The sequence below is a fragment of the Cinclus cinclus genome, chromosome 15, assembly GCF_963662255.1.
Source record: "Cinclus cinclus chromosome 15, bCinCin1.1, whole genome shotgun sequence".
NCBI classification, from domain to species: Eukaryota; Metazoa; Chordata; class Aves; order Passeriformes; family Cinclidae; genus Cinclus; species Cinclus cinclus.
In genome coordinates, this window is record NC_085060.1 from 12,908,227 (window position 1) to 12,934,640 (window position 26,414).

The following is a 26,414-nucleotide window of genomic DNA, read 5'->3' on the forward strand; positions in this document are numbered from 1 at the left end:
TCGTGGCCAGTACATTGCAGTGTTTCAAGAAACTGACTTTGCACATCAGAAGTAAAAAGAAGTTACATTAATGTCATCAAAATGCTGAAACAGATGTTAAAACCTGAGTCAAAATCTTGTGTGTCTGAAATCCACTTAAGCTAAAAAAAAAATAAAAAACAAAAACCAAACCAAAAAGAAAAAAAAAAAAAAAAGCCCACCACCTTGAAAATTTTACCCCATTGCTGCCTGACATGGAAAACATTCTGTTAGCAGTGACCTTCTTGGTTTAAAGTTCCCAAGGGCACCAGCATTCCAGAGTTGTCTGCTTCAGCAATTCTGGTTTTCTGTTTAATGGGACTGGCATTTGGGTACCCAATTCAGACACAAATTCCAGTTCCACACAACAGGAGCTGGAGATCTAAATCTTTTGCAAGGCTTGTTCCAATAGGCATGCACAGCACCACATTTCTCATGACACACAGCTGTAGCTGCTTTCAAAACTTAGCAGTGATGCTGCCTTCTATACAGCACATGAGTTTTGATTGCTTTCTCTGTCTGAAATTGTTTAAATCTCTTTCCAGGCTAGTCCTACCCACTAAGCAACAAACTCACACTACTTTTCTTCTGGTCTGCTGTACCAGTATAACAATCTATCTTCTTTAGGTGAAAGTGTTGAGAGGGAAGGTAAATGGTGCAAAGCACACAGCCAGCCATCGAGTAGTGAGCGCTCTCTCGGAAGAAGGAAAGGGAATTGAACCATACACACCTGGGTCACCAGACAACACTTCTACCTGGGCCTCATTTCAAGGGTTACACAAAATCAGTTTTTCAAAAAGCTGAAGAGAATACTTTCAGAAAAGCTCGAGGACCATGGGGCTTAGACAAATCCAGACCCACAGCCCCGCTGACACAGGCAGACACTGGTTTCAGTATCATGCACTGCAGGAACACCTATCTGGCTCAGAGATCTGGAGTTTTTTGGCACTTAAATTTTCACAGGATCTAATATTCATAAATTCTTTGATGACTGTTCCTAGACTATAAACATTAGTTGTATGCAACATTTATCTTTAAGATTTATTGGCTAAAATTTTCAGGTTCAGTTCCTACAGCTCTAAGCATGCTTATAAAAACACTGAGTAAAAAAAAATTTAAAAAAAAAGGAAAAAGGAAAAAAGATAAATATGTGGCAATATTTAAGGATGTAAGGCATGAGATCCTAGTTAAGATTTACTTTGGATCTTCAAGTGTAACTGTATTCATTGCCCTTTCCTCAGTTTTCTGACTTCCAAATATTTTTCTTTGATAGACGTTTTCCATCAAAGTGTTTCGCTTCATTCCAGAGTAAAAGAACATTAATGGTGTTCTTCTAGCACTATTTTAGCCAAAAACTGTTTGTGCCAGACTGTGAGGGCCACACCCCTGCTAATACCAATACTGCCATCTTGTAGCAGTGAATCCCCAGATTCCTCTCTCCCCAAAATATCCAGGTTAAATTTCAAATTAGGATCTATACAGAAGTCTCCTTAATCAGGCAGTTATTGACTCTTGTGACAACTGTGCCAGGCCAAATTCCTAACTCACATCCTGCCAGCCAGGTTAAGCAGCTTACTGAAAATATCTGATATTGACAGCTGATTTGTGTAAACCTGCAGGATGATGACATTAAACACACTCAGAAACAGCAAGGGAACAGTCAGTACTACCTGCTGCTCTTTGGGTGCTATTTCTTATTGAAGGTGTTTCCTGATGATATAATTCAAATCAATTATTGGTCCAAAGGCTTGACTGACAGCAGCAATAATTTATCTGACATTCCTAAGCATTCTTCTAGACTTGCCCTTCATAGGAAAACATGAACGTCTTCATATCACCACTATAGCTGTATTAGCTCTTCTAAAGCTATTTCCTGCATATGTGCTCTTGTCACATTGTTCTTACTGCTACACCTTTCCAACTCCACATCTCTGCAGCAGCACTGTTGTGACTGAAGAGGGGACTCTTATTATATGGTTATATTTCTTTTCATCTTTCCTTCATCTCACTCCCACATTTTTATATTCTACTATTCCTTACAAAACTTACTACAGTAAGATAGGAGCTTATGCTGGTGAAGTTGTCAGTAACTTCTGTAGATAGTACAGTCTTCCTAGAACACCACAGGTTTTATATTTGAACAAAAAGTAGAAATTGTTTAAGTTATGTTAAAGTAGTTATATAAAAGAAAGGAAGAGCTGACCACATTCCTGACTAATGATTCCTCTCATGCTTTTAACCACCAGTGAGTAACAGAGGTTAGTAAGAAGGCAAAAGGCTGCTGGGAATAAGGAGGTAAGGAAAATAACATGTATTTGGAGTTTCTTACCATAGTGTGGCTTTCTATAAGCCTTCTGGCAGATGCTTCTTGCTTCTCATTATGGAGTTTATCTGAAGTTTTTTTAAAAGGATGGGGCACCATTCCTAGCTTCCCACTGATAATCTTGGCAAAGCACAAGTCAAATTAGGTACTGATCTGGTCTGTAGCTCTAAAACCCTGAAGAGCTATGCAGGATGCAGAAATATTTTTCACAATATGTTTTAGATGTTCCAACAGTCTTTGCTGCATTTAGCATCCCTTAGGGAGTAGGGATCATTGATATGGACTCCAGATCTTAAGCCAACAGTCAAGTCACCATCTCCTAAGGAAGTGGATTTACAAAGCTAGGGTTCTTTTGCTATACAAAGATCAAGAATGAACACAGAGCTCTTAGATTCAGCTGCTCTCCAATCAAATTTTCAGCAGTGCCTGTGCAATACATAAGAAACATTTACATGCACAGGCAAGTTATCCCTCCTGTTCTTAATGAGTGCCATCAGTGAAATGTAACCTGCATTTTGTGTTGTAAGACATATTTAAAGTCCTAGGCAAAGGTATTTGGTTGGTTGCAAGTTTCTGTCTTGCTTATCAAAATAACCTGCATTATCTTAATCCCTACAAGTCAAACTGTAGAAACTGCCATCTTGCATTTCACCCAATCCTTGAGGCTGAAGATCAAACATGATGCATTTCTCTGTAATGGATGGCAGGGTTTCATCTCGTTGTTCACATCCCAAACATACAAGCGATTTAGAAAATACTCGTTTTCTTACATGTAAGTTCAATAAAATTTTATAAGATCAAGGACTGTTGTTTAGGAAAGTTCTTTTTCACAGAATTTCTGTTGTAATAATTCAGCCAAGACTCCATTTTTTTCATGCAGGAAAAACCAATTCTTTATTCAAGCAACTCACATTTTATACAGGTTTTACAGACCTCACGTGCAACTTTAATTGGTTAATAGCTTTCTTGCCAATCACTCTATTGGTTTGTTTACTTATCCATCAAATCTCTCTGTTTTTGAATTGCTGACATGTTTCTTCACTGATTCTCATGGGACACATGCATTAAGTTGCGCCCGAGTCACTTTTGCAGGTGCACACCATTGACTTCCGGTTCCTGAACTGACTTCCGGTTCCTGAAGTGACTTCCGGGCTGGTTTTTCTCCCTGCGTCCCCCCCCACCGGCTGGATTAAAAGCAGTTTCAAAAGCGACTACAGCATTTTCTGTCTTTTCAACATGAAAAACGGACTTAAAAGGTAATCTTTCCATCGTTTGTGGGCAAAAGGAACAGAAACAGAGCCACAGACACAGCGGGTACCGCCTGAAGGGTCTCTGGAGTCAGCGGGGGGACAGCCGTAGCAGCAGCTGCGGTCCCTCCGCTGCACTCTAATTTTTTTTCTACGAATTTCTCATTTGATACCATGTCGGCAGCGATTTTGTGGCTACCGTGTCCTCCCCTAGGGCCACTGCCCACAAACACTGCGCTAATTTGTCCCACCTTTTGATCGAAAAGGCATTTTGTACATCTACTCTTATGTTTTCTACACCATAGCAGTAAAGTTCGCAATTTCTTTTTATTCTGTTTTATCCCATTTTCTCAGTATAACTGCCCATAAATCTATTACTGCTTTTACGCCAGCTGAAATTCGTGATCTCGAATTCCCCATATTTTAGCCTTTCAAACGCCCAGTGTGGACTGCTCTCTGTGGCAGTGCTTCCTCACGCATGTGACCCTTCACACGTGTGCCTTCCATGCCACAACTCTGCTATCGCACAGTTTTCTCAACTCTTTTTGGCTACTGTCTCACCAGCTCTCTTGGCCATATCGCCATGATTCAAGAGCTGTCTCCAGGGCTCGTTTGGTCACACGTTCCCCGGTCCTTCAGACCGTGCTCCACACTTCCTCAGACACAATGTATTTTCCGGCTCTCAGCCGTTCCCCACGGCTCGCGTGACTGCGCTCCCTCCACGATCCAAGATCTCACATTGTGTTTACCAGTTCCTGACCGCCTGCTCCTCCGGGAGGTGCCTTCCCGTGAGCTGTGTCTGCTTCCAAGTGCTCCGTGCCTTCTGCAGCGCTGTGCGCTCGCCGCTCAGGTCCCGCTCTGCTGCCTGCTTCTTGTCTTTGCTGGTTTCGTGTCGCCCTGAAGCTGGCTTTGGTGTAGCCTTTCACTGCTTTGTATATTTTGTGCTTGAATTTCGTTTTGCTGCAGGCTGTTCATTCATTACTTTGTGTATTCCATTTTCAAGTCCCATCTTGGCTTGGCTCGTGTCCTTTTCAGGGCAGGCAGGCTTGCAGCCTTCTGCTATCATGTTGAGACCACCAGATGTTGCAATAATTCAGCCAAGACTCAATTTTCTTCAAGCAGGAAAAGGCAATTCTTTATTCACACAACTCATTTTATACAGTTTTTACAGACCTCGTGTGCAACTTGGTAAACTTAATTGGTTAACAGCTTTCTTGCCAATCACTTTATTGGTTTGTAAAATACCTTTTACTACCCATCTCTCTATTCTTGAATTGTTTACATGTTTCTTCACTGATTCTCATGGGACAAAACCATTGTTAAACCAGGTGTTGTTGTTTTTCACCCAGGAATAGTTTATTGTGTTAAACTCTCATTCCCAAGACTGTTTTCACATGGGAACTTGCAAACCACTGAGCTGCACTTTAGAAGAAGTGAAAAGCCAGCAATTAATTTAGCAGAGCAAGGCCTGATTTTATGAGGCCTTTCTTTGGAAATCTATCCACTGGTGTCACAAATGATCTTACTAACATCAGGACAGGAGGTCACTTTTCAGACTGCCTTGTAATAACTTACTATCAGGATTTGCTTTGAGTAAATAAAAGTTAAACCAGGCTTCTGTTATAAAATAACATGGTAAACTGCAAGTGTCAGTGCTGCATATGGGAGTCAAAGAGAACAGAAAGAGAAACCTACAAAAGGACCAAGAAGAAAAAATATTGAAGTCAAAGTACATCCCAGAGGAGTATCCAGAGCAATCCATTATAAAACAGTGTATTTGCAGAGGTAACACAGAAACTCTGCCTGCATTCTGCAAGCAGTCCAGTGCACTTCATCAAATACATGTACTTAAAGACTCAGAGAAAAACAGGATACTAACAGTAACAGAAAAGCTTTAAACACTCAGATTTCACTCAATACACCAAGAGTAGCAAAAATTGGTGCAATTATCTAAGTAACTGAGCAAAGTGCATTCTACAAGGAGAAATACAGTGTAGCTTAGAATCATCTGGAGAAAGGCAATCAGTACCCACAAAGCCCCACACATGAATCACAAAGGCTAAGACAAAAAACAAAGACTCTAGAAGAAAAAAAAATGGCTTTAAATGGTTAAAACATTTTTGGTCCTTTTCTTGAAAGAAATAATTCTAAACTGGGATCTGAAGTATAAGGAATACCACATTTTTACACATCACACTGTAAACTGCAAGATACTGAAAAATACTTTAAAATCAGTGAGCTAATTAATTATCAGGAAGTACAAGAATTGTTTTAGCACTGCACTCAAAGGACAGCTTCAATAAAAGCATTTTATTACCATGCTGATACCATACATGACATCCTAGTTGAACTATCAAAATACAAAGTTTCCAGTCTTAAGCAGAAATGCAACAGGAGAGAGACACAAGTGCCCTCTAGCCTTCCACCATTTTTTTAAGGATGGCTCCCAGGCCACCTTTTGCCACTTTCAGTGGGGTCAGCTCTTCTTTATTCTCAATGTGAATACTTGCACCATGAGACACCAGCAGCTTTGCCTCCTCCACTCTCTCTTCATCGCAGGCTAAATGACTGCAGGGAGAACAAGAAACCCACAGCAACTGTTAAACTGTCTAAGCTTTTAAAGAGCAATAACTACACCATGCCAAAATGACAGTGTGAATGTTGGGAGGAGACATCTGAGAACAACAAATCCACAAGCAGCCAACTACCTAGACAGATTCCAAAGCTTGCTGTCCAATTACTCTGCTGTCATTAAGCAACTCAAGATTATTCCTCCCACTGCTCTCTTTGCAATGTTAAGACAGTTCTTTGGGTTAGGATTGGGCTCTGGAGTCAGCAAAGCTAAACAGCACATAATCCATAGTGAGAATGGAAAAGGTGAGAAATAAATTGTCCAGTGCTAAAAGATAACGAGCTATTGCAAATGCTTTTTTCCATTTGGCACAGTGTCCTAAGAAGAACTGTGTGCATTCCAGGGCCATACTGGGGTTTATGTTCAGCTTATAGATACTGCTTGATCTTATTCACAGCAAAATCTGGATTCTACTGTGGTTTTGACACCAACTTCAAAGTAGCTGTAACCCTTACAGATTCAAACTGATCTCTAAGTTAACAACAAACACTGGGGTGATTGTACTTCAATTGCAACTTATTTTCTTTAGAGGTGAAGAAAAGCTTCTGAAATGAGTCCTTGCTTGGCAAGTCCAGCCTGCAAGACCAGTTTCCTTTGACTCTGATGTCATTAGTTCACTTTCTACCCTGTAGCAGCAACCATATTCCAGATTAATACAAAACATGTTCTACACTCTTTAAGAACATGCAGTAACACAAAGTATGCATGTACAGACCACTATGGCAAAATACTATGTATGACTTTCTGAAATGCTTTTTAATTGCACAGGGATGTGAAGCAAGAGAGTATTTTGAGGCAGTAAAATTTTTAAAAATTAAAAAGACATTGAAGTAATGGAGTTTCATTTCACAGGGATTATGCTATACTAAGCAAAATAAAAAATAAAAAATAACTTACAGAGGAGTATTCCCTTCAGAGTCCCGCATATCCACAGTTGCATTGTGCTGCACAAGGATCTGTACCATTTTTAGGTTTCCTTTGGCTGCTGCTCTGTGTAACGGGGTGGATTCAAAATGATCTGCTGCATCTGGATCTGCTCCATTCTCCAGAAGCATGATTGCAATCTGAGTATGTTGAAAGAGAAAGGAGTAGGGGAAGGCAATGTGGACTTAATCTATCTAAATCCTTTTTCCAAGAACAATACCAGCTCCAGTAGCTTAGGTAAACATACCTCCTGCTTATTTTTGGAAGCTGCATAATGCAGGGGCGTGCAGCCATTCTGATTGACAGCATTTACATGAGCACCCTTAGCAATGAGGGCTTTTACAATTTCATCACGGCCTGCTGAAGCAGCAATGTGCAAAGGAGTCCAACCAGCCTACAAGAAGAGGCAAGGAGAAATCCACATTATTCAGAGCATGAGTTTCAGGCAGAAAAACATGACAATGCATAACCCAGACAAAGCTGAACTACTCACACTACACATATTCTTATCAGTGAAAAGCAAAACATTATTGATTTTCATTATATGCAAAGCTCATGTCTTCTTACATGCCTGCATTCAGTACCTGGAAAAAGCTGCCAGTTAAACTAGAGAAATCACTTCTGCTATGCAGTTATGCATGGTATCTTTGCAGAACGCTTAGTCCCTGCAGATTTTACACTAGTGCCTTTTTAAGAACGAACAGCAATAGTAGAAAAGGATGTTTAAAAGTTTCTGCAACTTTTTCTATATCCTCTTCTCTAAACTCATGAGACATTTCCTTCTCTATGGATGACATTTAAGACGCTTTGTTATGGATGCAAATTTCAACTCTTTCTCCAGAACAGGAGCAGGCCATCTCCTTTCCAACTGTGAAATCACTGAACCTGCACCTGCTTTATTAATGCCTTCCCCAGTGTGAAAAATCTTCAGGGTGCCTCATGATTTGGCACAACGCATTTGAGACATCACACCGAGATAAAGGTAACGTGAAAGCCCAAAGAATCACCCCAACAACGCTGATTTTGCAACTTCCTTCTTAAGAAGAGCTCTCCTAAAATCCCGGGACACTATGCTGGTTTCAAATCTCCTCTTCAGCCTGGACTTTCCCAAGCGTCAGACACCGCGCCGGGCTCACCAGCCGACGGGAGAAGGGAGAAGAGGGCGGAAGGGAGCCGTGCAAGCGGCTCCGGGCGCTGGCCCCGGCCGCTCTCAGGAACCCTTTGCGGCTGAAACCACGACAGCAACGGGCCCCGGCAGCACCTGCGCCCCCGGACCGCTCCGCACAGCGGGCCACGGCTCCCTCAGCCGCCCCAGGGCAGGGCCGCAGCACTCACATCGTCCTTATCGTTCACAGGCACGCTAAGTCCGAGGAGGAAGTCCGCGACGTCCGTGTGTCCCGCCGAGCAGGCCCAGTGCAGCGGGGTGCGGTGATCCTGCGGGAGGGAAGCGGTGAGCGGTGCAAGAACGGGGAATGGCTGGCAGGAGCCGCCCGGCGAGGAGTCGCCCCCAGGCCGCCCGGGACCGCAGCCGGCTGACCTGGTCGGCCAGCGTGGCCTGGGCCCTGTCGCGGAGCAGCAGCGCCCGCAGCTCCTCGAGGCGCCCCGTGAACGCCAGGTTACACACGGCCACGTCCGACACCGACCCCTCCATGCTGGCCCGCGCCGCCCCGCCCACGGGGCGAGGGCCGAGCCCGCGAGCCTCCAATCGGGAGGGCACCGGGCCCAGTCCAGCCAATCGCATCGGGCCGCCTGCTCCTCGCCTTCGGGCCGCGGGGGCCGCTGGGGTTTGTAGTCCCGCGGCCGCGGGGGCGGTGCGCTCCCGGCGGGCGGCGGGACTGCAGCTCCCAGGGCGCCCCGCGGCGCGGCCGTGTTGTGCCTCCGTGTCGGGGCGAAGGGGAGGAGGATGGTGACAGCGGGAGGATGGAGGCCGGTGAGGGGCGCGGGCACGGCTGGCGGGGCGGCGCTGAGGGGCCAGGTCGGGGCTCCGGGCATCCAGTGGAGGCACCGGCAGCGGGGGACGCCCGCGGGCTGAGGGGCGGCGCGGGCAGCGCCGTGCGCTCTGCCCTGAGGGGTCTTGGGGTCCCGTGGCCTCTCCTGGGGCCGGGGCTGGGGGCCTTGGGTGAGGGCCGGGGCTCCAGGGGGCTCGGCCGGGGCGCGGGGCGGCCTGAGCCGGGGGACCGGAGCCGGATCTGCCCAGCCCCGCTCCGGGAGGCGCCGCAGCTCGGCGGGGAGCGCTCTGGGGGGAGCGCCGGCAAGGGGAGGAAGACCCCGGGAAGGGAAAAGAAGCCCTGGCGGTATGTTCTCATGTGGCCCGAGGGGTGGCCGCCAAGGGGTCGCAGGTGCCTCCGGTTGGATTTCGGGGGTCGAGAGTGTCTTAAGGCTTTGGAGTCAAAAATAGGTTATTTGCTCTCGAAGTGCAATAAGCGACGGCTTTTCTGCCTGAGAATGGGGAGCACGATGCGAGAAGTTGTTTTGCTGAGCTGACAGCCTGAGAGGAGGCTGTCGTGCTCTTTCACCACTGCCGGCGAGGACGGTGAATGTCGGGGCTCGGCAGGGCTGGCCCCAGTGCTCCGGCCAGAGGATGGTGCAGCTCCTTTGTGATTGCTGAAATGGGGATATTTTTAAATGGAATCTTTTCTTTATATATATATATATATATATATACCTACTGATTATTCATTCTTTGTACTGGATATATGTGCACTTACTTGAAGAGTAGGATAAATTGTTTGCTTTCATTTTTAACTCAAGTTTTTTAGCAGTGTATTCCTTAAGATTGTTATTTATAATAAATTATTTTACAGTAGTTTTTACACTTGAAGGGTTGTTTCACTCTTCCAAAAAAGCACAATTTTAATGATCTAGAAAATGGTGGGACTGGCTTCTTTTGGTGTTAATTGTAATATGTTGTTTTTCACTAAATAGATGTGGTATTGAATAATATCATTAATACACCTAGTTTTTTTCCTGAAGTGTTTCAAATCTTCAGTTGGGAAAGCAAAGCCCAGTCTTGCTAACACTTTTCACATGCTTCCCATTAAGCACGAGTCCATAATCACTCTGATTTGTATTTTTTCTACATTTCAGAGCAAGCTGCGGTGCTTATTTTTTTTTTCCTTTCCTCATTATCTTGAATCAAATCTCATCTCACTGTAGTCATCCCAAACTTCTGTCACTGGCTTCAGTGAGACTGCTGTTATTCCTGCTGTTCTCTCAGCACTCACTGAGAATCTAAATAAAAACCAAGGCTTTAGCTATTTCAGTGTCAGAACAGCTTTTAAGGGAGAAGATGGAAGCAGCTGGCAGCATTGCTCAGAAGCCCCTAAAGCTGCAGACTTGATATGACTACTTCAGTTTGAGAGCTCCAAGTTGTGCATAAAAGAGCAAGGGGATAAAGTGGAGTTTGAATTTTGTGTATTCTTGTTCAGTTTTATCTAGGTATGAAAACCAGATCACTATTTTGTCAGACTACTTAGAAGAGTTTCCAGAAACTGATGAGCCTGTGTGGATTTTAGGAAGGCAACACCACCTAAACACAGGTATCTTTAGAATTAAATTGTCTGTAACACCTGTAGAATATTCATAGATTGACATGCAGCATCAGCTCCTGATTTCCTTGTGTTCCCTAAATGTCTCATGAGGGAAGTTTGTTCTTCATCAATGAGAGACCAGGTATAAGCAGTGGAATTCCTCCTGTAGAGAAGTCAGAACCAAGGCCAATGTGCTTCCAGCTGTAATTCATAAAATATGATCACAGTCCTAGCAAAGGCTGTCAGATGTGAGCCTGGTCACTTCACAATATCAGGGCCTCAGAAATAAATATATAAATAATTCCTGGGAAATGTTCAGCATTACTGAAGTCACTTTCCTATGAGGGGTGCTGTCTACAGCCTGTTACTTGCAGCTAAAATTATGTTTCAAATAACAATAATAAGTTAATCTATGGCACATACTGCATTTTAGTGAAAATTAATACATGACCTAAAAGTTGGAGCAGAGTAATGTGTTTATATAAAAATAAGATTTCAGAAATGAGTTTTGCTCCCTGGGGAGAAGACAGGGGCGTCCTCCTGTGGTACATTTCAAAAGCAGTGACCACCAATGCAGGCATGGTGTTCAGGACAGCCCAGGGTGCTGCATGCAGCCTTTATCAGCTGGAGAATCCTTTGGAAAAGATCTCAGCCAGTCTGAGCCACAGCTAAGGGAAAATACAGCAAATAGGATTCTTGAGCGTTCTTCAGAGCCTTTGGAGAATTCTGTAAGTGCATGTGTTTAAACAAACAAAAAAAGGAGGGAGGTTTAATTAAATTTAACATTATTAACTTTTTCTTAAAATTACTTTCTGTTGGGTTTGGAGGTAAAGTATAATTCCATGTTGATTTGCATGTAGAATGTCTTAACCCTTAACCTGCTTTTCCAGTTCTTTCCTGAGGACATAGTTCTCATTGTTTTATTCAGGCTGAGCATAGTTATTCCAAACACCTTGTAAAATTTCATTGGCTAATCATTATTTAATCCTTGATAAGTTAACTTTAATTAGTATTCTGCAAAAGATCTCAGTGTTTAAACTGCAAAAAATGTTTTAAGTATTGAGGGTCTTGTATGTAAAAGCTAACAGGAGCCTTCCATGCACTCTATATATTGACTGTGCAGGGATGATTTGAATTTTTCAGTTTTAAGTCTGTTTTAATAATTTATTTCCTCTTGAAATCATTCCAGACAAATCTAAGTTATTGTTGGATGTAAGTGCTCGTCTCTGGTTTACGTATAGAAGAAAGTTTTCACCTATTGGTGAGTATGCAGCATTCCAGCTGCCTTGTTATGGATTAGCAGGATTGGTGATGATGTTGGGGACCGAAGTTACTTTTACAGGACTAGAACGTTTTGACCATAATTTAACTGTGTATGCAAACAGAAGATTAGAAGTATTCAAATCAATGTTTGCTTGTACCTGTATATAATCATGTCTTCATGTTTGTGGGGCGAACTGTGAAGTGACACCAGCACTGTGGAGAGAAAGGAGCTGGTTCAGTGCCTTTAAGCTGTAGGACAGTTGTTAGAGGTTTGGCTGTGGGGTTCTTGCAGGAGCTGGGCTCTGTGTGGAGCCCGTGCTGACTGTGAGCCACTCTGTTCCCAGGAGGCACCGGCCCCTCGTCTGACGCAGGCTGGGGATGCATGCTGAGGTGTGGGCAGATGATGCTGGCCCAGGCATTGATCTGCAGACATTTAGGACGAGGTGAGTACTGTTGCTGAGGCAACTTCTGTGTTATTTGGAGGTTGTTTTATTTTTGTTGTCATTTTCCATAAAAGCATAAAACCTGAATTTGTTAATGAAACTTTTTGTGATGCCCTGATAAAGTTGTTAGTGAACTGTTCTTGTCTGATGAGGCAAAATCATGTCAACCTTAAGCAGAGAAACAAAAACAGAGGAAGGACAGACAATTAGGGAATCCCACTGTTGTTATTTGATAAATCTTTTTGAGGAGTACCCAAGTTGAAGCCAAGGGAAAACTTGCCACCATGGGTCTGGGTTCTTCCCTTCTTTTCATTACACGGCCACTAAAATGCTAGCCCAGGGTGACAGTGTGAATAGTGACCAAGTGATAGACACCACACAAAGTACTTCACAAACCACTCACCCATCACTAGCCTGAGTCCAAACCCCACAGCAGACCCCACTAGTGCCTGCTCTTAATCCTGTACTAACACCCCATCACCCAAGGTCATGGGTGAATGTTGTAGGTCTGCTCTGTCACTCTTCTGTCAATTACCTTGCTGTGGTTGGGTCTGTGATCCTTATGCTCTTTTGTCATGGTTTCCTTGGAACATGATTTGTGGACTTACCACTTTAATTACTGAATCCACAGAAGAATTTATCCACTTGAATAACTGAATCCACAGAATGGTAGTGCAAAGATTTAACTGAAAGAGTAGGCAAACAAACATTACCTGAGAAAAACTAGACCTTGAAATTGCACTATGGGCCTAAATAGCATTAGCCCTGTGTATGTGCTTCTCTATTAGGAAATGTGAGGTAACTACCTTATGTTAGAAGCAGAAGCTCACATGGCAAAGCCATGGTTTGGATTTTGCTGTAGGAGAGGGCCAGCATTGTGTTTGGGCTTTACTTTATGAGTCTTATCCTTCAAATGCTTACAAATCCAATAAAGTCCAAACAGAACTGATAATTTTAAATAGTCTTGGAAACTTACACAAAGCAATAGCTATCAATTCTTAGCAGTGATCACTCAGGATATACTTGCAGTTGGCACTGTTACTTTAGTTTCCCAATTTTCACACAATAGCATGTGATGATAAAGGACAGCTCGATAATAAATGACAGGTTGTGACTTCTAGTATCTCTAAATAAAATGATATTTATCTAAATTATATTAGAGATACATTGTCTCTTAAGATGTCATTGTATGGCTTTCTGCCATTGAGAAATTTGATCAGTACAATGAAAACATTATTTTTTAATTGGTATCACTTTTTTCCTGTAAGATTGGCAATGGGAAAAACACAAAAAACAACCAGAAGAATATCATAGAATCCTACGGTGCTTTCTGGATAGAAAAGATTGCTGTTATTCCATCCACCAAATGGGTAAGAACACACATGAACTTTCTTTTGTCTACTGAATTTCCTGCGGTATTGAAGCTTTCTCATTTGAAATAAGTTAATAAAAAAATTTTAAAAGGTGATTATGAAGATTATATATATATATTTATTTATATATAAATAACAATGTATGCAAGTGGGTACAAAGTATAATAATTCAGGAATATTATTCACTAAGACCTAAATAAATCTGTATTCTAGAGTCTAGCTCTTGATGAAGTGTACAAGTTTTAGGTAGCAGAGTTGATAGTATTGAAATAGTCAGCCATAAAACTTATTGCTGTAATTTGTAAGTAAGGACATATTTTTAATTGTCAATACCGTTCAGGAACTTTTTGTAAGGGAACTGGTAGTCATTAGGTTTTGAAAAGAGTATAGAAAATAATTGAATATAATAATAATTGGTGGTAAATAATAAGAAAGAAATATTGAAAATAATTGTTGGTAAATACAGTTTGCACTTGCTCAAGAATGTTTGTCAAGATATTAGTAGGCCATGCTGTTTGACACAGACTGTGACCAGCCTCTCTGTACTCTTGTCCTGTGTGTGTTTTCCCTTACAAAAACAGCACAGATGGGTGTTGGAGAGGGGAAGTCCATTGGAGAATGGTTTGGACCAAATACAGTTGCTCAAGTGCTGAAGTAAGTCATGTCATTGGCTCCCTCAGAACGTGCTCCCAGGGCTGCTGAGTTCGGAGACTGCGCAGTGCTGCCCGAGGCTGCTGGAGAAAACATGGAAGCTCCTCCTAGTCTGGAAGCCACACTAGAGCTGACTTTGCTGAGGGATAGGTGAACATGCCAGATTTCAGGTGGAGGCTGGACTGCAGGTCCTGGATGCCGTTTGCTGCAGCCCTGGGACAAACACGTTCTGGAGAGAGAAAGGAGATAAAATATGTCCTGGCCTCCAGCTCCTTTCCCTTACAAATTCTTCACAACTCACCAGTTTTTCAGGCTTATTTTAAACAGCCAACGCTGCCTGTGCAGCCTAAGAGCTCCTTTCCCCAGAGTTCTGGATGTCACACAAAGTGGACAGAAACCTGTGTGCTATTATGCCACCCTCCTAGCTTTTGGGTGCCAAAATCTTGAGCTGCTCTGGCTTTTAACAACCTGAAATAGTTCTGCTTAATTTAGTGGAACTTCTTAAGCACAAAGTAATGTGAAAAACTGGCTAAGAGTTTTTTTTCTTCTCCACATACTGTCTGGCACCATGGCCAGAATCCCACAGTGGAATCCATTAATTGCAATAAGAAGTAATAAACTTAGTTATGTGGTCGAGCTGTTGCTATCCCTGCTTTGGCAAAAGGACAAAACAATTTTCACACGGTATGGTGTGTGTACTTTTCCTGGAACCACTCATTATTATTTTATTCTAAATATGTTAAACACTATTAGTTGTCTTTCTATTGCGTGGAAACCTAAAATTCCAAATAAATTACTTATTTACTCAAGAGCCATTTAACTGTCCTGAGTTAAAAGCTATCCTCATGGTCCTATAAGCCTTTATTAATTATTGACACTATGTTTTCTAGGAAGCTTGCTTTATTTGATGAATGGAATTCCTTAGCAGTTTATGTATCTATGGACAATACAGTGGTCATCGAAGACATCAGTAAGTGAAAGAGGAATTTTTGCAGGACTGCTTTAGTGTTTCAGCAGACATGAAAGAGTAGCTCAAGCTCAGGGCAAATTTAATTGTTTGGACAAATTACTTCTGGGAGCATTAGGGTAGTGGTTGGATTTGATGACATTAAAGGTCTTTTCTGGGCTAAATGATTTGATGATTCTGTGATGATTTCCTTGGTGACAGTTTTTGATTTGACTTCACTCTCTTGAATGTGTCTTTATAAGCAAAATCTTGGGACCATCCCTATTTGTTCTCAGGGTGAGAAAAGGAATAAAGGAATTGGATACTCAGGTTTGGAGTTTCCAAAAGTGAAGTTAGCACAGAACAGCGAGGCATTTTTGGTGACCAGCTTACATACTGTGTGGATGAGACAGTGGAGTTTGGTCTGTGCTACCTTAACTCCCACTCCAGCAATGGAATGAAGTTGCAGTATGTAAATAATACAGAGAATTGCTAGTAATAATAGAGTTTGCCAGAAATTGGCTTTTGTCAGGCAAGAGGGAAATGAGGGGCAGATCCTTCAGAAATGTGCCCCATTTTCAGTTGTAAGAAGGGTGGGTTTACAAGTGGTATTTAGCCACAGTCTGGTTATACTTTAGTCCCTACTTCTGCTTATTTTATTTCTACATCACTGGAAGTGAAGAGTTCCCTGAAGAATTTCTAATGCTCATCTCCCAGGCAAAGCATGACAGCGTTAATGCTGCGAGTGGTAAATGTAACTCCAGTCTTAAACGTTCATCCCCTCTTTTTTTCTCATGTCTCACTAATGTGCCAGCAATACTCTGCCAGAATTACTTCTAAATTGTCAGGATTTCCATGCCCTACTCCTTTTGTCTTAAAACAGGAGCTCTATAAAGCTGTCTGAAAAGTAATTTAATTCATGATTGAGAGGAAGATCTGCTCTGTGTTCCTCTGTGCATTCACTGATCTCTCTTTTCATTCCCCCAGAGAAGATGTGCTGGTCCCCTGCCCAGAGCAGCAGCGTTGCCCACAGCAGTGCACATTTGCACAGAAGTGCTCTTGGCCAGAACAAGAACACAGCAGGATTGTGCCCAGGCTGGAAGCCCCTCTTGCTCATTATCCCTCTCCGGCTAGGGATTAATCACATCAACCCAGTGTATATTGATGCATTTAAAGTAAGGGATTCTTCAGTGATTTGTTTGTGTATGTGAAAAAGTTCAGGTATCTGTTATATCAATAAACAAATCAATTTAATTTTTCTCTCTTTGGACTCCTAGGAATGCTTTAAGATGCCACAGTCTTTGGGAGCATTAGGAGGGAAACCCAATAATGCCTATTATTTTATAGGATTTCTAGGTAAGGAAGAAAGAAACTTACTCCAAATACCCATGTGACTGAAAGAGAAAGGATTTTTTTTTTCTTTGGGAAGGGGCAGTAACAAGCATTTTAAGCATGAGAATGGAGAAGAAGAAACATCACTCAGACACTTCAGGAGCAGTATGAGACCATAGGAACAGAAAAGGAGCAGCAAAGCTTGACATAAAATTATGGAATGATATAAGCAAGACACTAAGAAAAGTTGATAGCATTCAACAAGTGTCAGATGTCACTGCTGCTTAAATACTGATTTTTTTCTAATCTTTAATACTTTCTAGGGAAAAATGTCTTGTTTTATTCTTTTGCTTCCTGGCTTTCTTAAATTGTTGTCTCCTATTTTTCAGTTCTTTCTCAAAGCAGTGTGTCTTTCACCTTCTTCCATGTCTTCCTTTATTAATTAATGCAATAGTTGATCCTAGAGTCAGTCTTTCATATTTCACCCTGGTTTGATCTGTAACCTCTTGGATATTTTGTTCTTTCTTTTGTAAAACCTGAGCTGTTTTAGTCGGACTTATTTGTTCAATTTCTGGGCGAATGCCTAATGAGATTAGAGATTGCATTTGTGGTCATCCTGTATCTTTGATGTGAGGAATGTTAGGGATTAGTGCAGTTGAATTTTTTTAAAATGTACTAGACCTCATGTAGATAAAGGAAAGTGTGTGACAAAGCTAGGAAAAAAAAAAATCCAAAAAATCTACCCTAAAACATAACAGGAGAAAATTATACCAAATGCCCTGTGGGATACAGTTGTGCCTGGCTTTCCAGTTCCCTTAAAGACTCCCTAGCTAGAGGGTTGAGATATGGGCTGTGCTGATAATCCAGTTTATGTTTTACAAGTTTGGGTGGAATAAGTGTTTATTACTGCCTCTTGCTTGTTATCACCATATAGATTTTACCCCTCCAGGCAATGAGCTCATCTACTTGGACCCTCACACCACTCAGAGTTTTGTGGATTCAGAAGAAAATGGCACAGTTGATGACAAGAGCTTTCACTGCCAGCAAGCCCCTCACAGAATGAAGATCATGAATTTGGACCCTTCAGTAGCTTTAGTAGGTGTTAGAAAATAATAAATGTGTGTACTTTATTCAAAACAGTACCTCTGTGTATTGGTAAGGGCAGAAACGTTTCCTTGATCACAGGGCACTCTTCTGCAGTCTAAAATTCAACACATAGTAGTTTACATATTAACTGTGTAGGATACATTAATTTTAGCTGGAGCAGGGGACCAACTGTTTGTGTCCCAGGCAGCTAATGAAGTTGCTTTCCTGGGCAACACAGACCTTTTCCATTAAGTAGTTTGAAAGTCAAAGTAAGGAACTGAATCAGGTTTCCTTATTTTATTCCATCACTATCATCTGTGTGTTGGTTGCTCTCAAGAAGATACTTACCTGAACTTGTTTTATTTAATCTACAAATCTTCACATGGAATTACTACTAGAAGTCATCCAGTATAAGTCACAAGAATACTGTGGTAGTTGATGAGATTCAGTCTGATATCATGCCAGTATCCTTTGGTGCAGTTATGGGTGATTGTCACTTGAGATATAACCCATACATAGATACCACAGCACCTTAATATTACTGTGTGTATTCTTTCCTTAGGGCTTCTTTTGCAAAGAAGAATGTGATTTTGATAACTGGTGTAGTCTTGTACAAAAGGTAATACTACTATCTTTTTTTTGCTCTGTATGAAATCATGGATACTGTTCTTTTTTGGTTAATGGAAATTCCCTGCCTGCAAGTCAGATGATTCCTGTGAAGGTGGCACTAATGATCAGGGAGAGCTGCTGCTGGATGGAGCTTGTTCAGCATTTCACAGCCCTGAGCCCTGGCACTGGGAGAGCAAGTACATACACCCCCTTCCTGAGTTTGTGTTCTGTTAGCAGTACTGCATTCATGGCTCATACCTAAGTCGTTTATTGAGAAACACAGCAAACAGTTGGAATATTAAGCAACAGGAATGTGAATATGATGTACCACCAACCAAAAGCATTTATTTAAAAAAAGGCTACAGAAAGTAGTTTGGAAATAACTGAAGTAGAGGATATGATGTAGCTCACCTGATAGCAGTGACATTTTGCTTCAATAATAATTTGTTTCTCCTGACCAAAACCTATCTTCCAAAATCTGTTAGATTTTTTTTAGTAGATAAATCTGTCTTTTGCTCCCATTGATCAACAGAAAACTTGAACACAGAGAGGTCCAAGCAAGTAATTTACTTTTAAAAGGCAGATATGTTCTTGGTATCTATTTGCTCCATGTAAACAAAATTATAAATGTATGGACATCAAAGCTCATAATGCAGTGCTAACGTGTAGGAGGGTTTAAGAGATCCCTCTTCCAGGTGTGTTTTCAAGCAGGACAGTGCTAGAGATGTATGAAGCAGTGATTCATGATGACAGGTACCTGAAATCACAGGAATTTACAGCCTTTGGTCTTTGATAGAGACCCAGTATTTAAAGTATTTTTAATTAAGCAGGCAGTTTTTTGGTTTGTATTCTGTCCTCAGGAGATTCTAAAGCAACAAAGCCTACGGATGTTTGAGCTGGTCCAGAAGCACCCACCACACTGGCCTCCTTTCATACCTCCATCCAAGCCAGAAGTGACAACCACAGGAGCAGGTGTGGTACCACTGAAAGTGCTGCTGGGCAGCAGAGTGGGGCTCCTCAGCCAACAGGAGAACCATCACAGGTGGAATAATTGGGCTTTTCTGAGGATCAAGCAATCACTGCATGATTAAGTGCCTTGCTCTTATGGAGCATCAGTTATCCAAACAGGCCGTGTCCAGTTTACAAGTGTTAGCACAATATATTTTTAAATCTTTGAAAATATTTCAAAGGCAGCATTTCCAAAAGAGGGGGGGGGGGGGAGGGCTTTAGGGTTTTTTTAGTAAACAAAATCAGGCATGTCTTTACATTCTAAATAGTTTAATTTATTTTTCAGAACTCATTGAGTCTACTGACAAGTTATTTGAATTGGAGGAAGAATTTGAAATCCTCAGTGTATGAAGGAAACTGTGGTGACTCTTCTGAGTATTGAACATATTGCTAATATTATTGCATTGACTTAAATTACACAGCCATGTTAGCCCAAAAGTGCCTGAAATCATGGATAACAGAGCACAAACACCTGGTATCATCCAAAACTCCAGCAGGGACAGTTCCTTCTGTCAAAGAGCTTCCCTAGATGGAAAGGCAGTGAAAGATTTTATTATAAGACCCTGAAAGGGAACTTCTTTTTAATGTGTGTCTTTCTTGAAGACAAATGGACCTCTGAGATTAAGGCAAAAGTATGTCAGTGGGCTGTATGTTTGGAGAAAGGGATAACACAAAATGGGTATTTCTTGCTCTCATATAATGCAATAGTTTAGTTCTTAAAGTAAAACAGTCTTCAGTTAAGGAGGATGTTTATTTCTGTTTCTTCCCATGGGCTGCATCATAGACAAAATGCATTGTCTTGTTTAAAAGATCAACTGGATCAGGAGAAAACTGTTTCCTTGTTAAATATTTTAACATGTATTTGAGCAACCACACTTTATGACAAAAATGTTTCTGTGAAAGGAACTATGTCTAACGTATCCATTTTGCAATAGCCTTCCTGTTTCTGGGAGACCTCAAGAGGAACAGGAGCCTCAAATAGTTGATACAGATCACAACCACTGTTATAGTTATGATATATTTCACCTTGACCTTAAAGTTCAATCATTAAAACTTAGGCTGACTTTTCTTTTGGAGCTAAAGTGGGTCAAAGGTGGTTTAACTGTACCTTATTTATTTTAAAAAAGATTTACACAAGTATCTCTGTTACTGCACTTTATCTGTGCATCTAATAAATTTCTTAAGCTTTTCATAGGTTGTATGCTGCTATATTTTGTTAATTTGTTTGTGTGAACTAAATATAACCCAGGTTATCTTAAAACTTAATATATAGGCATATGCAAATTACTTAATTGTTGAGTTTTTACTTGTTGCCTTTTGAAATCTGTTTTGGTAAAAGTGCCTTAATTCTCCAGGTTTATCAGAAGAGCTGGTGCAGTTTTGTTTCTTAGAAAGAGTAGTGCTGTAGCAGCTATATGAAAACCAGCTCAGAATAAAGGCAAAGATCTTCTAATTCATTCTACAGTTCCTTTTTACTATCAGACAATCCCCGTTCTGATCGTTTTGTCACAATAGTGTAATGGGTGTGAATGGACACACACACTTTCAGCTTCAGTAATAAATTACCACATAGAGAAATCCTGAATCCTGTCTCCTCTCACTTGCACTTCTGGGTTAGGGCCAGTGTGATTTCCAAGAAAATAGTCATTACTTGGGCACAGCTCATCTTGTTTGCCTTCAGTGTTTTATTAGCCATGGTTTGGAAACTATACATGTAGAGAAAAATGTCATTTTCTTGCCCTCTCCATGGATTAGCTGCTCAGGTTTAGTCTTTTTTAAACAAAATATTTCTTTCATTAATACATGAAGTTACTGTGCTTATGACATTAGTTGCAGCCTTCTCCTCCCCACAGACAAAAAATTGAGCCCTTGCTTGGAAATGCTCAGTCTTGAGCAGTAGCTGCTAAAAAAATAATTAAAAGACCCTCAGTGTAGTACCACGTGCTTATTCTCCAAACCACCCATAGCCTTTTCAGAGAGGAGCCTGAGCCCTGCAGAGCACTTGAAGGATTTTGGGTGGGGGGTAAACAGAGGGATGGAAATGGGGCTAATGGCAGAACAGCTGGTGACAGGAATTCCTGCTCCATGCACCTGCCAGGGAGTGGCTGGTGGAACGATGGAAGCTTGGACAGGGACAGCAGTGGAGCCAGTTACTTCAAGAGAAGCAGCTTTCTAAAGACAGTGGTGCTTAAAATGCATAAAGCTCTGATCCTGGGGAATAAATTAATTGTGTTTGCATGTGTCATGTTCAAAAATAAAGCCGAGTCCCTGCAGACAAAAGACCTGACCAACATGTCTCTTTGTAGCACCACGAGAACCCAGTGGCTGAAAATATCATGGTTCTTTGTCCAGTATCTGTGTGATTTTTCAGAAGTCTTGAGCTTTGCTCTGTGCACGCAAGTGTTTTAAATTGGCATGTGCATAACCCAGGATGTAAATCCAACGTGTTCTGTCTGTGCCAGGACAGCTAGGAAGTAGACTGGGTATCGTGCAGGAAAGGACTGCTGCTCAGGATTGTTAAAATGCTTTAAAGATACTTGCAAAATACATGCAAAGCTGTTGCTGATCTTTCACAATTAGGAATAAGTGAGATGAAAGACTACATTTTTCGTCACAACTTCCCCTGTTCATCTCTAGTGTGGTTCAACTCCAGAACCTGGAGAGCTCTGACCTCCATCTCTCAAGACAATACTATGTTATGCAAGTAATACTTTCATCTTTACTGATTAGTATCTGCTTAATATAATGTCTCAGTCACACATTAAGATAAAAGTATTCCAAAAATTATTATTAAAGATTTTTAAGCCAAGGTGACAGTGTATTTGCAAGGCACTCTTTTGAAATATCCTAGAATGTCAATAGCCAAGGATTTCATACACCTCCAGAAGTTAATGGTAATAACTTTAGTCCTACTGAATGAATTCATTCTAGGTATAAGCATACCTTTGTCATGGTTTGAAACCTTTGTTAAGGTTTCCCTTAAAATATACAAGGAAAATCCAATTAGTGGTACTTCTCTTTAATTATGCTTTGAAGGAAAGTTAACAGTGTGTATACAGTAGGGATACAGGTTTTTTAAACTACCAGCAACAAAGCCCAGAGGAAGCAGTATACAACACATGGTGACTGCGGGAGTAAAAAAACATACATCCCATAACTGCTTACTCCTGTATCTGCATAAGCTTGCATGCCATCTAGTAAAGGCTCTACTTTTCAAACACACACAGCTTGAATAAGTACAAAGTAAGTGTGCCAAAGGTGCCTCAGAAAGGAAATTTATGTTCATAGTAATAAAGTTTTGGCTAATGAAGTATGGCTGCGTATCATTGGCTGCAAGGAGATAAGCACAGACCTTGAAGCCGACAGACCTGGAATATATTTCAATAGAAAGCCATGAAAAATGGTAGAGGTGTTTTGGATTTATCTTCACATGAAAAACTGCATTTTTCTTTGGTGTAGTTCTTTAAGGTCTGCTGTGGATATCAGTCTGGACTAGAACTGATTACCTGTCACTGGAGGAAAGAATGTTCCATCTGTGTGATAAGCAAAACAAAACATTAATCTTTTCAATTTTTCTAAGAAAATGCATTATCAACCATTAGTACATAGTGTTTCTGAGTCACCCAGCATATACTGATAAATTTTGGCTAGATCTGTGTTGCACAGGAGAATGAGTCTCCACTCCCTTACACTAGACCAAATACTGTTTGCAAAGACACTAATTAAGCATAGCTTTGGCAAAGTCTCTCTGGGTGACAGCTGGATGTGCCTCAGAGTGGTACAAGTTGTCAGCTGCTTTTCAGTCTGAGTAATGAGCTCACTGAGACTTTCTGAGGTAGCCATAAAGGAGGGAAAAAAACATTGAAGTAAAAACATAGCACCATGTTTCATTAAAAAAATGGCTTCAGAACACTGGTCTTTTCCTCCTCTGTGCACAAACTCCCGGACCTGAAACTTGATTTTTGCAGAGTTCTGGCTGTCTTGATGCACCCATATCAAACACACACAAAGCAGGTTTGTGAATTTATCCTTCTCCAGTCAGTGATGTCTAATCTGGGGTAACAAAGACTGTTCCCATAACTGCATTTCTGTCACTACAAGTTCTTCATGCACACCTGGCAGCGGCTGACGCGAGTCCGAAGCTGCCCCGCTTTCAGAGTCTCTGAGAGAGGAGCACTGACAAACTGCTGCTCCTGCTCCACCGTGGTCAGCCAGAAGCTGTACTTGTTGGCAAAGTAATGGCACGTTCCCCGAGCACCATTGCACTCAATGAATGGAGTGGCTCGGAAATCCTCCAGGCAGGAACCAGGTGAGACAAGGGACTGGCCTCCACCTTCCGCCCCTGCAGCAGTGTGCTGAAAAAAAAGAGTAAGTTGAGTGAACTCAAAGGAATAGAAGGAGATAAACAGGGGAGTTCTGGCTCCATTGCTAAAAGGAGTGAAAGGGGCAACCAAAATTATACCCTGGCCCTGTGTATCTTTCTCTTGAGTTAGGGCTAGAAAGCAAAAACCAAAGGAACATACTTAGACTGAATATGAAGGCCTGGAATAAGGGAAAACCAGCTTTTCACTTGAAAGTTGGGAAAATCTGGAAACAATAATGCTGACATCATGTTTTTTTAACAGTCTTATACTAATAAGCTTCTAGAAGAATGCAATGGAGAACTGTTTCCACTGAGAAAGAGGATTAAGTCAATACTGTAGGTCAGTTACTGTTCCCACATTTAAAGGTTTGAAGAACAAAAAATGCTGTGGCAATACAGAACTCAGGCAGCAGTGTTACCACCAAAACTAAGCAGGGCAGGTGCTAAACAGAGCAAACTCGGAGCTGATGAAGAAATGCACTGAGGCAAGAAGAGACAGGGTTGTTCCAGGTTCCTGTAAGTAACTCACAGAACACAGTCTCAGTGACCTCATCAGAGAGGAGAGATCGAAATGTTTAAAGCTGCCTTTTCACTAGCAGTAGTGCACCATAGGTTACCATAAGGAAGGAGTATCCTATCCACAGGCTGCGCCAGCCCAGGGGACACTGTGGGATGGTGATGTCCTGGCTGTGCACAGCCACTGCCTGGGAAGGTGCTTCACACACAGAGCACCGACTGATGTACTGTGGGATCTGGACACTGTCCACAGGCATCATGGGGATGGGAGCAGTGGTGGAGAGCCAGTAGGACTTGTCGTTTCGGCTGGCATAGTAGCACACTTCATTGATGCTGCAGTAAATAAAAGGCATGGTGCTGAAGCGAGGCAAACATGAGCCAGCAAAACCTGGAAAAATGGAAGAAGTGGTCATATCAAGCATCTGCCAAACATTCCAAATCATACACACCAACATTTAGTGGTGAGGATGGCACAAGTGACACCACTCTCAGTGCAGATCTGGCCAAACTCAACTGCCACCACCTCCACTACAGCCCTCTGCACTGCCAGGGAGGATGGCTTTTTAAATGTAATTTTGGCCTGTGTTGTTCATTGTTGAGAGAATTCTGTCAACTCACCGAGATCCTGGTTGTGTGACTTCTCCTGCCCCTCCACATACAATAAGCTGTAGCCATCCCAGAGCTTATTCATCCCTATGGGACACGGGGGGATCTGGTCTGACTGACTGTGCTTCACCAGAGTGTATCCAACACCCACGCTCCGACCAGGCATTCCCGGCAAGCCAAGGGAACCTGGCTTCCCAGCAACACCTAGGAGACAGAAGAAGAATTGCTATTGCTAGGGCACAGTGTGGACATCAGCTGGTTCTATACCCCATTTGGCATTGTTTACAGCAGTCTTGTACAATGAGGAGCCTAAGCTATGTGGTTGTTATATGAATTACTAGACTTAACAGCTCCAAAAGCAGTCATTTCACAGAACCACCCACCCATTCCCTTTCTCTTTTAGTTTTCTTTCTTTGCCCAACAACTGTGGTGACAGTGTGTTAGGTAATCACAATGCAGTAGTTCTGAGGACCTCAAAGCACCAACCAAAACCTAATTAATTCATTTTTGCTATAGCACTCTTCTCAATGATATTCCTCTTCTTTCTCACTGTGCCTTTCCTCTACTGTCCAATCCTCACAGCTATGGTTACTGTGAATACTATATCACTCTTCTAGATCTTCAAGATGATTCCCACATCCACAAAACATTAACAACAAAAGGTGTTTAGAATTGCACCTACAAAAACACCAGCAGTGACATCAACAAGGACATGTGACAGAACTTTCCTCGCTGAAGATTAAATTTCCTTCATTGCAGATACAAAACACAATACCACAGACATCTAGTTTTCCTAAGGTAAGTGGGTGTTGGGAAGGGTCTCTGCAGAAGCTGTAAGCAAACACAATTCTAATGTTTGCTTCTTTTTGATCTGTGCTCCCGAAACCATAAAATTACCTTCAAATCCCTGTGGTCCTGGGACACCTGAAAGTCCTGGATCCCCAGCTATGCCAGGAGTTCCAGGTAAGCCATCACGTCCTTTCAAACCAGATCTTCCTGGCAAACCTTTTGGGCCTGAAATAAAATACAATTATTAGTATCATTATTTCCTCATACTATTGCCTTGTCTCCTGCAAACATAATCCAGAAGGGAAATAAGATGTCAGCTGCCATGCCAAGAGCTCACTCTTCACCAGCTGTGGTTATAAACAGTCACCTCCAAAAAAGACTCCACATGATCTAGTTGTCTGTAAAATGATTGAGAGGTGCAGCTGAGTATCACATGGTTAAAAAGGCAGCATTATAGTTGTATATATTATATTTGTATGCATTTTGATGGAATTCTTGCCTTAATTGAAAAATCCTGTAAACATTCCTAATGCATTTGATAAAGTAGTGCTTTTCTTCCAGAAGAACAGCATTTTGGTGGTCTGAGTGTACTTTCTACCTGGTTTTCCAGCTGGGCCATGGAATCCAGGATCTCCATCAAAGCCAGGAATACCATCAATTCCTGGCAGACCAGGCAATCCTGCAGGGGCTGTCATTTCTTCTGGCTGTGGGGTGATTCCTGGAGCCCCTGGTCTGCCAGGAAGACCTGGACATGG

At 41.9% G+C, this 26,414-nt stretch overlaps 3 protein-coding genes across 7 annotated transcripts in view; 1 reads left to right on the forward strand and 2 right to left on the reverse strand.

The window, feature by feature from the left end:
• Positions 1-3,291: 3,291 nt before the first annotated feature.
• Positions 3,292-21,116, forward strand: ATG4A (autophagy related 4A cysteine peptidase). 5 transcript variants are annotated; one of them, XM_062503143.1, is made up of 14 exons: positions 3,292-3,597; positions 8,500-8,594; positions 10,573-10,683; positions 11,864-11,935; positions 12,282-12,380; positions 13,649-13,750; positions 14,335-14,407; positions 15,295-15,374; positions 16,338-16,525; positions 16,628-16,706; positions 17,632-17,777; positions 18,331-18,387; positions 19,238-19,349; positions 19,672-21,116. In XM_062503143.1, exons 1-14 carry the CDS (start codon positions 3,578-3,580, stop codon positions 19,734-19,736), a joined length of 1,299 nt encoding a protein of 432 aa, XP_062359127.1. In that variant the 5' UTR covers positions 3,292-3,577; the 3' UTR covers positions 19,737-21,116. The 5 variants fall into 5 exon arrangements, with proteins under 5 accessions (XP_062359127.1, XP_062359128.1, XP_062359129.1 ...); XM_062503144.1 differs by lacking the exons at positions 3,292-3,597; positions 8,500-8,594 and adding an exon at positions 9,059-9,074; XM_062503145.1 differs by lacking the exons at positions 3,292-3,597; positions 8,500-8,594 and adding an exon at positions 9,065-9,074 and having other exon boundaries at positions 10,621-10,683.
• Positions 5,878-7,638, reverse strand: PSMD10 (proteasome 26S subunit, non-ATPase 10). The gene is made up of 3 exons (XM_062503148.1): positions 7,392-7,638; positions 7,118-7,284; positions 5,878-6,156 (listed from the first exon to the last, which is right to left on the reverse strand). The coding sequence occupies exons 2-3, from the start codon at positions 7,273-7,275 to the stop codon at positions 6,003-6,005; spliced, it is 312 nt and encodes a 103-aa protein (XP_062359132.1). The 5' UTR covers positions 7,276-7,284; positions 7,392-7,638; the 3' UTR covers positions 5,878-6,002.
• Positions 21,117-23,479: 2,363 nt separating the features above from the next.
• Positions 23,480-26,414, reverse strand: part of COL4A6 (collagen type IV alpha 6 chain) — a 40,399-nt gene continuing 37,464 nt past the window's right edge. Inside the window, exons 37-41 of the mRNA XM_062502604.1 lie at positions 26,258-26,404; positions 25,768-25,884; positions 24,883-25,074; positions 24,366-24,652; positions 23,480-23,740 (exon numbers count right to left, since the gene is read on the reverse strand). Coding sequence (XP_062358588.1) covers positions 23,480-23,740; positions 24,366-24,652; positions 24,883-25,074; positions 25,768-25,884; positions 26,258-26,404 — 1,004 coding nt within the window. The remainder of the gene's footprint in view (positions 23,741-24,365; positions 24,653-24,882; positions 25,075-25,767; positions 25,885-26,257; positions 26,405-26,414) is intronic.

What these genes read in the sequence shown, in the direction of transcription:
- ATG4A (XM_062503143.1), top strand. Translation starts at nt 3,578, where the DNA reads ATGAAAAACGGACTTAAAAG. An exon ending in TTATTCCATCCACCAAATGG is followed by an intron (nt 13,751 to 14,334) that starts GTAAGAACACAC and finishes TTACAAAAACAG; the next exon opens with CACAGATGGGTGTTGGAGAG. An exon ending in TTATTTTATAGGATTTCTAG is followed by an intron (nt 16,707 to 17,631) that starts GTAAGGAAGAAA and finishes TTACCCCTCCAG; the next exon opens with GCAATGAGCTCATCTACTTG.
- PSMD10 (XM_062503148.1), bottom strand. Translation starts at nt 7,275, where the DNA reads ATGCTTCTGGAGAATGGAGCAGATCCAGATGCAGCAGATCATTTTGAA. An exon ending in TCTGAAGGGAATACTCCTCT is followed by an intron (nt 6,157 to 7,117) that starts GTAAGTTATTTT and finishes TTCTCCCTGCAG; the next exon opens with TCATTTAGCCTGCGATGAAG.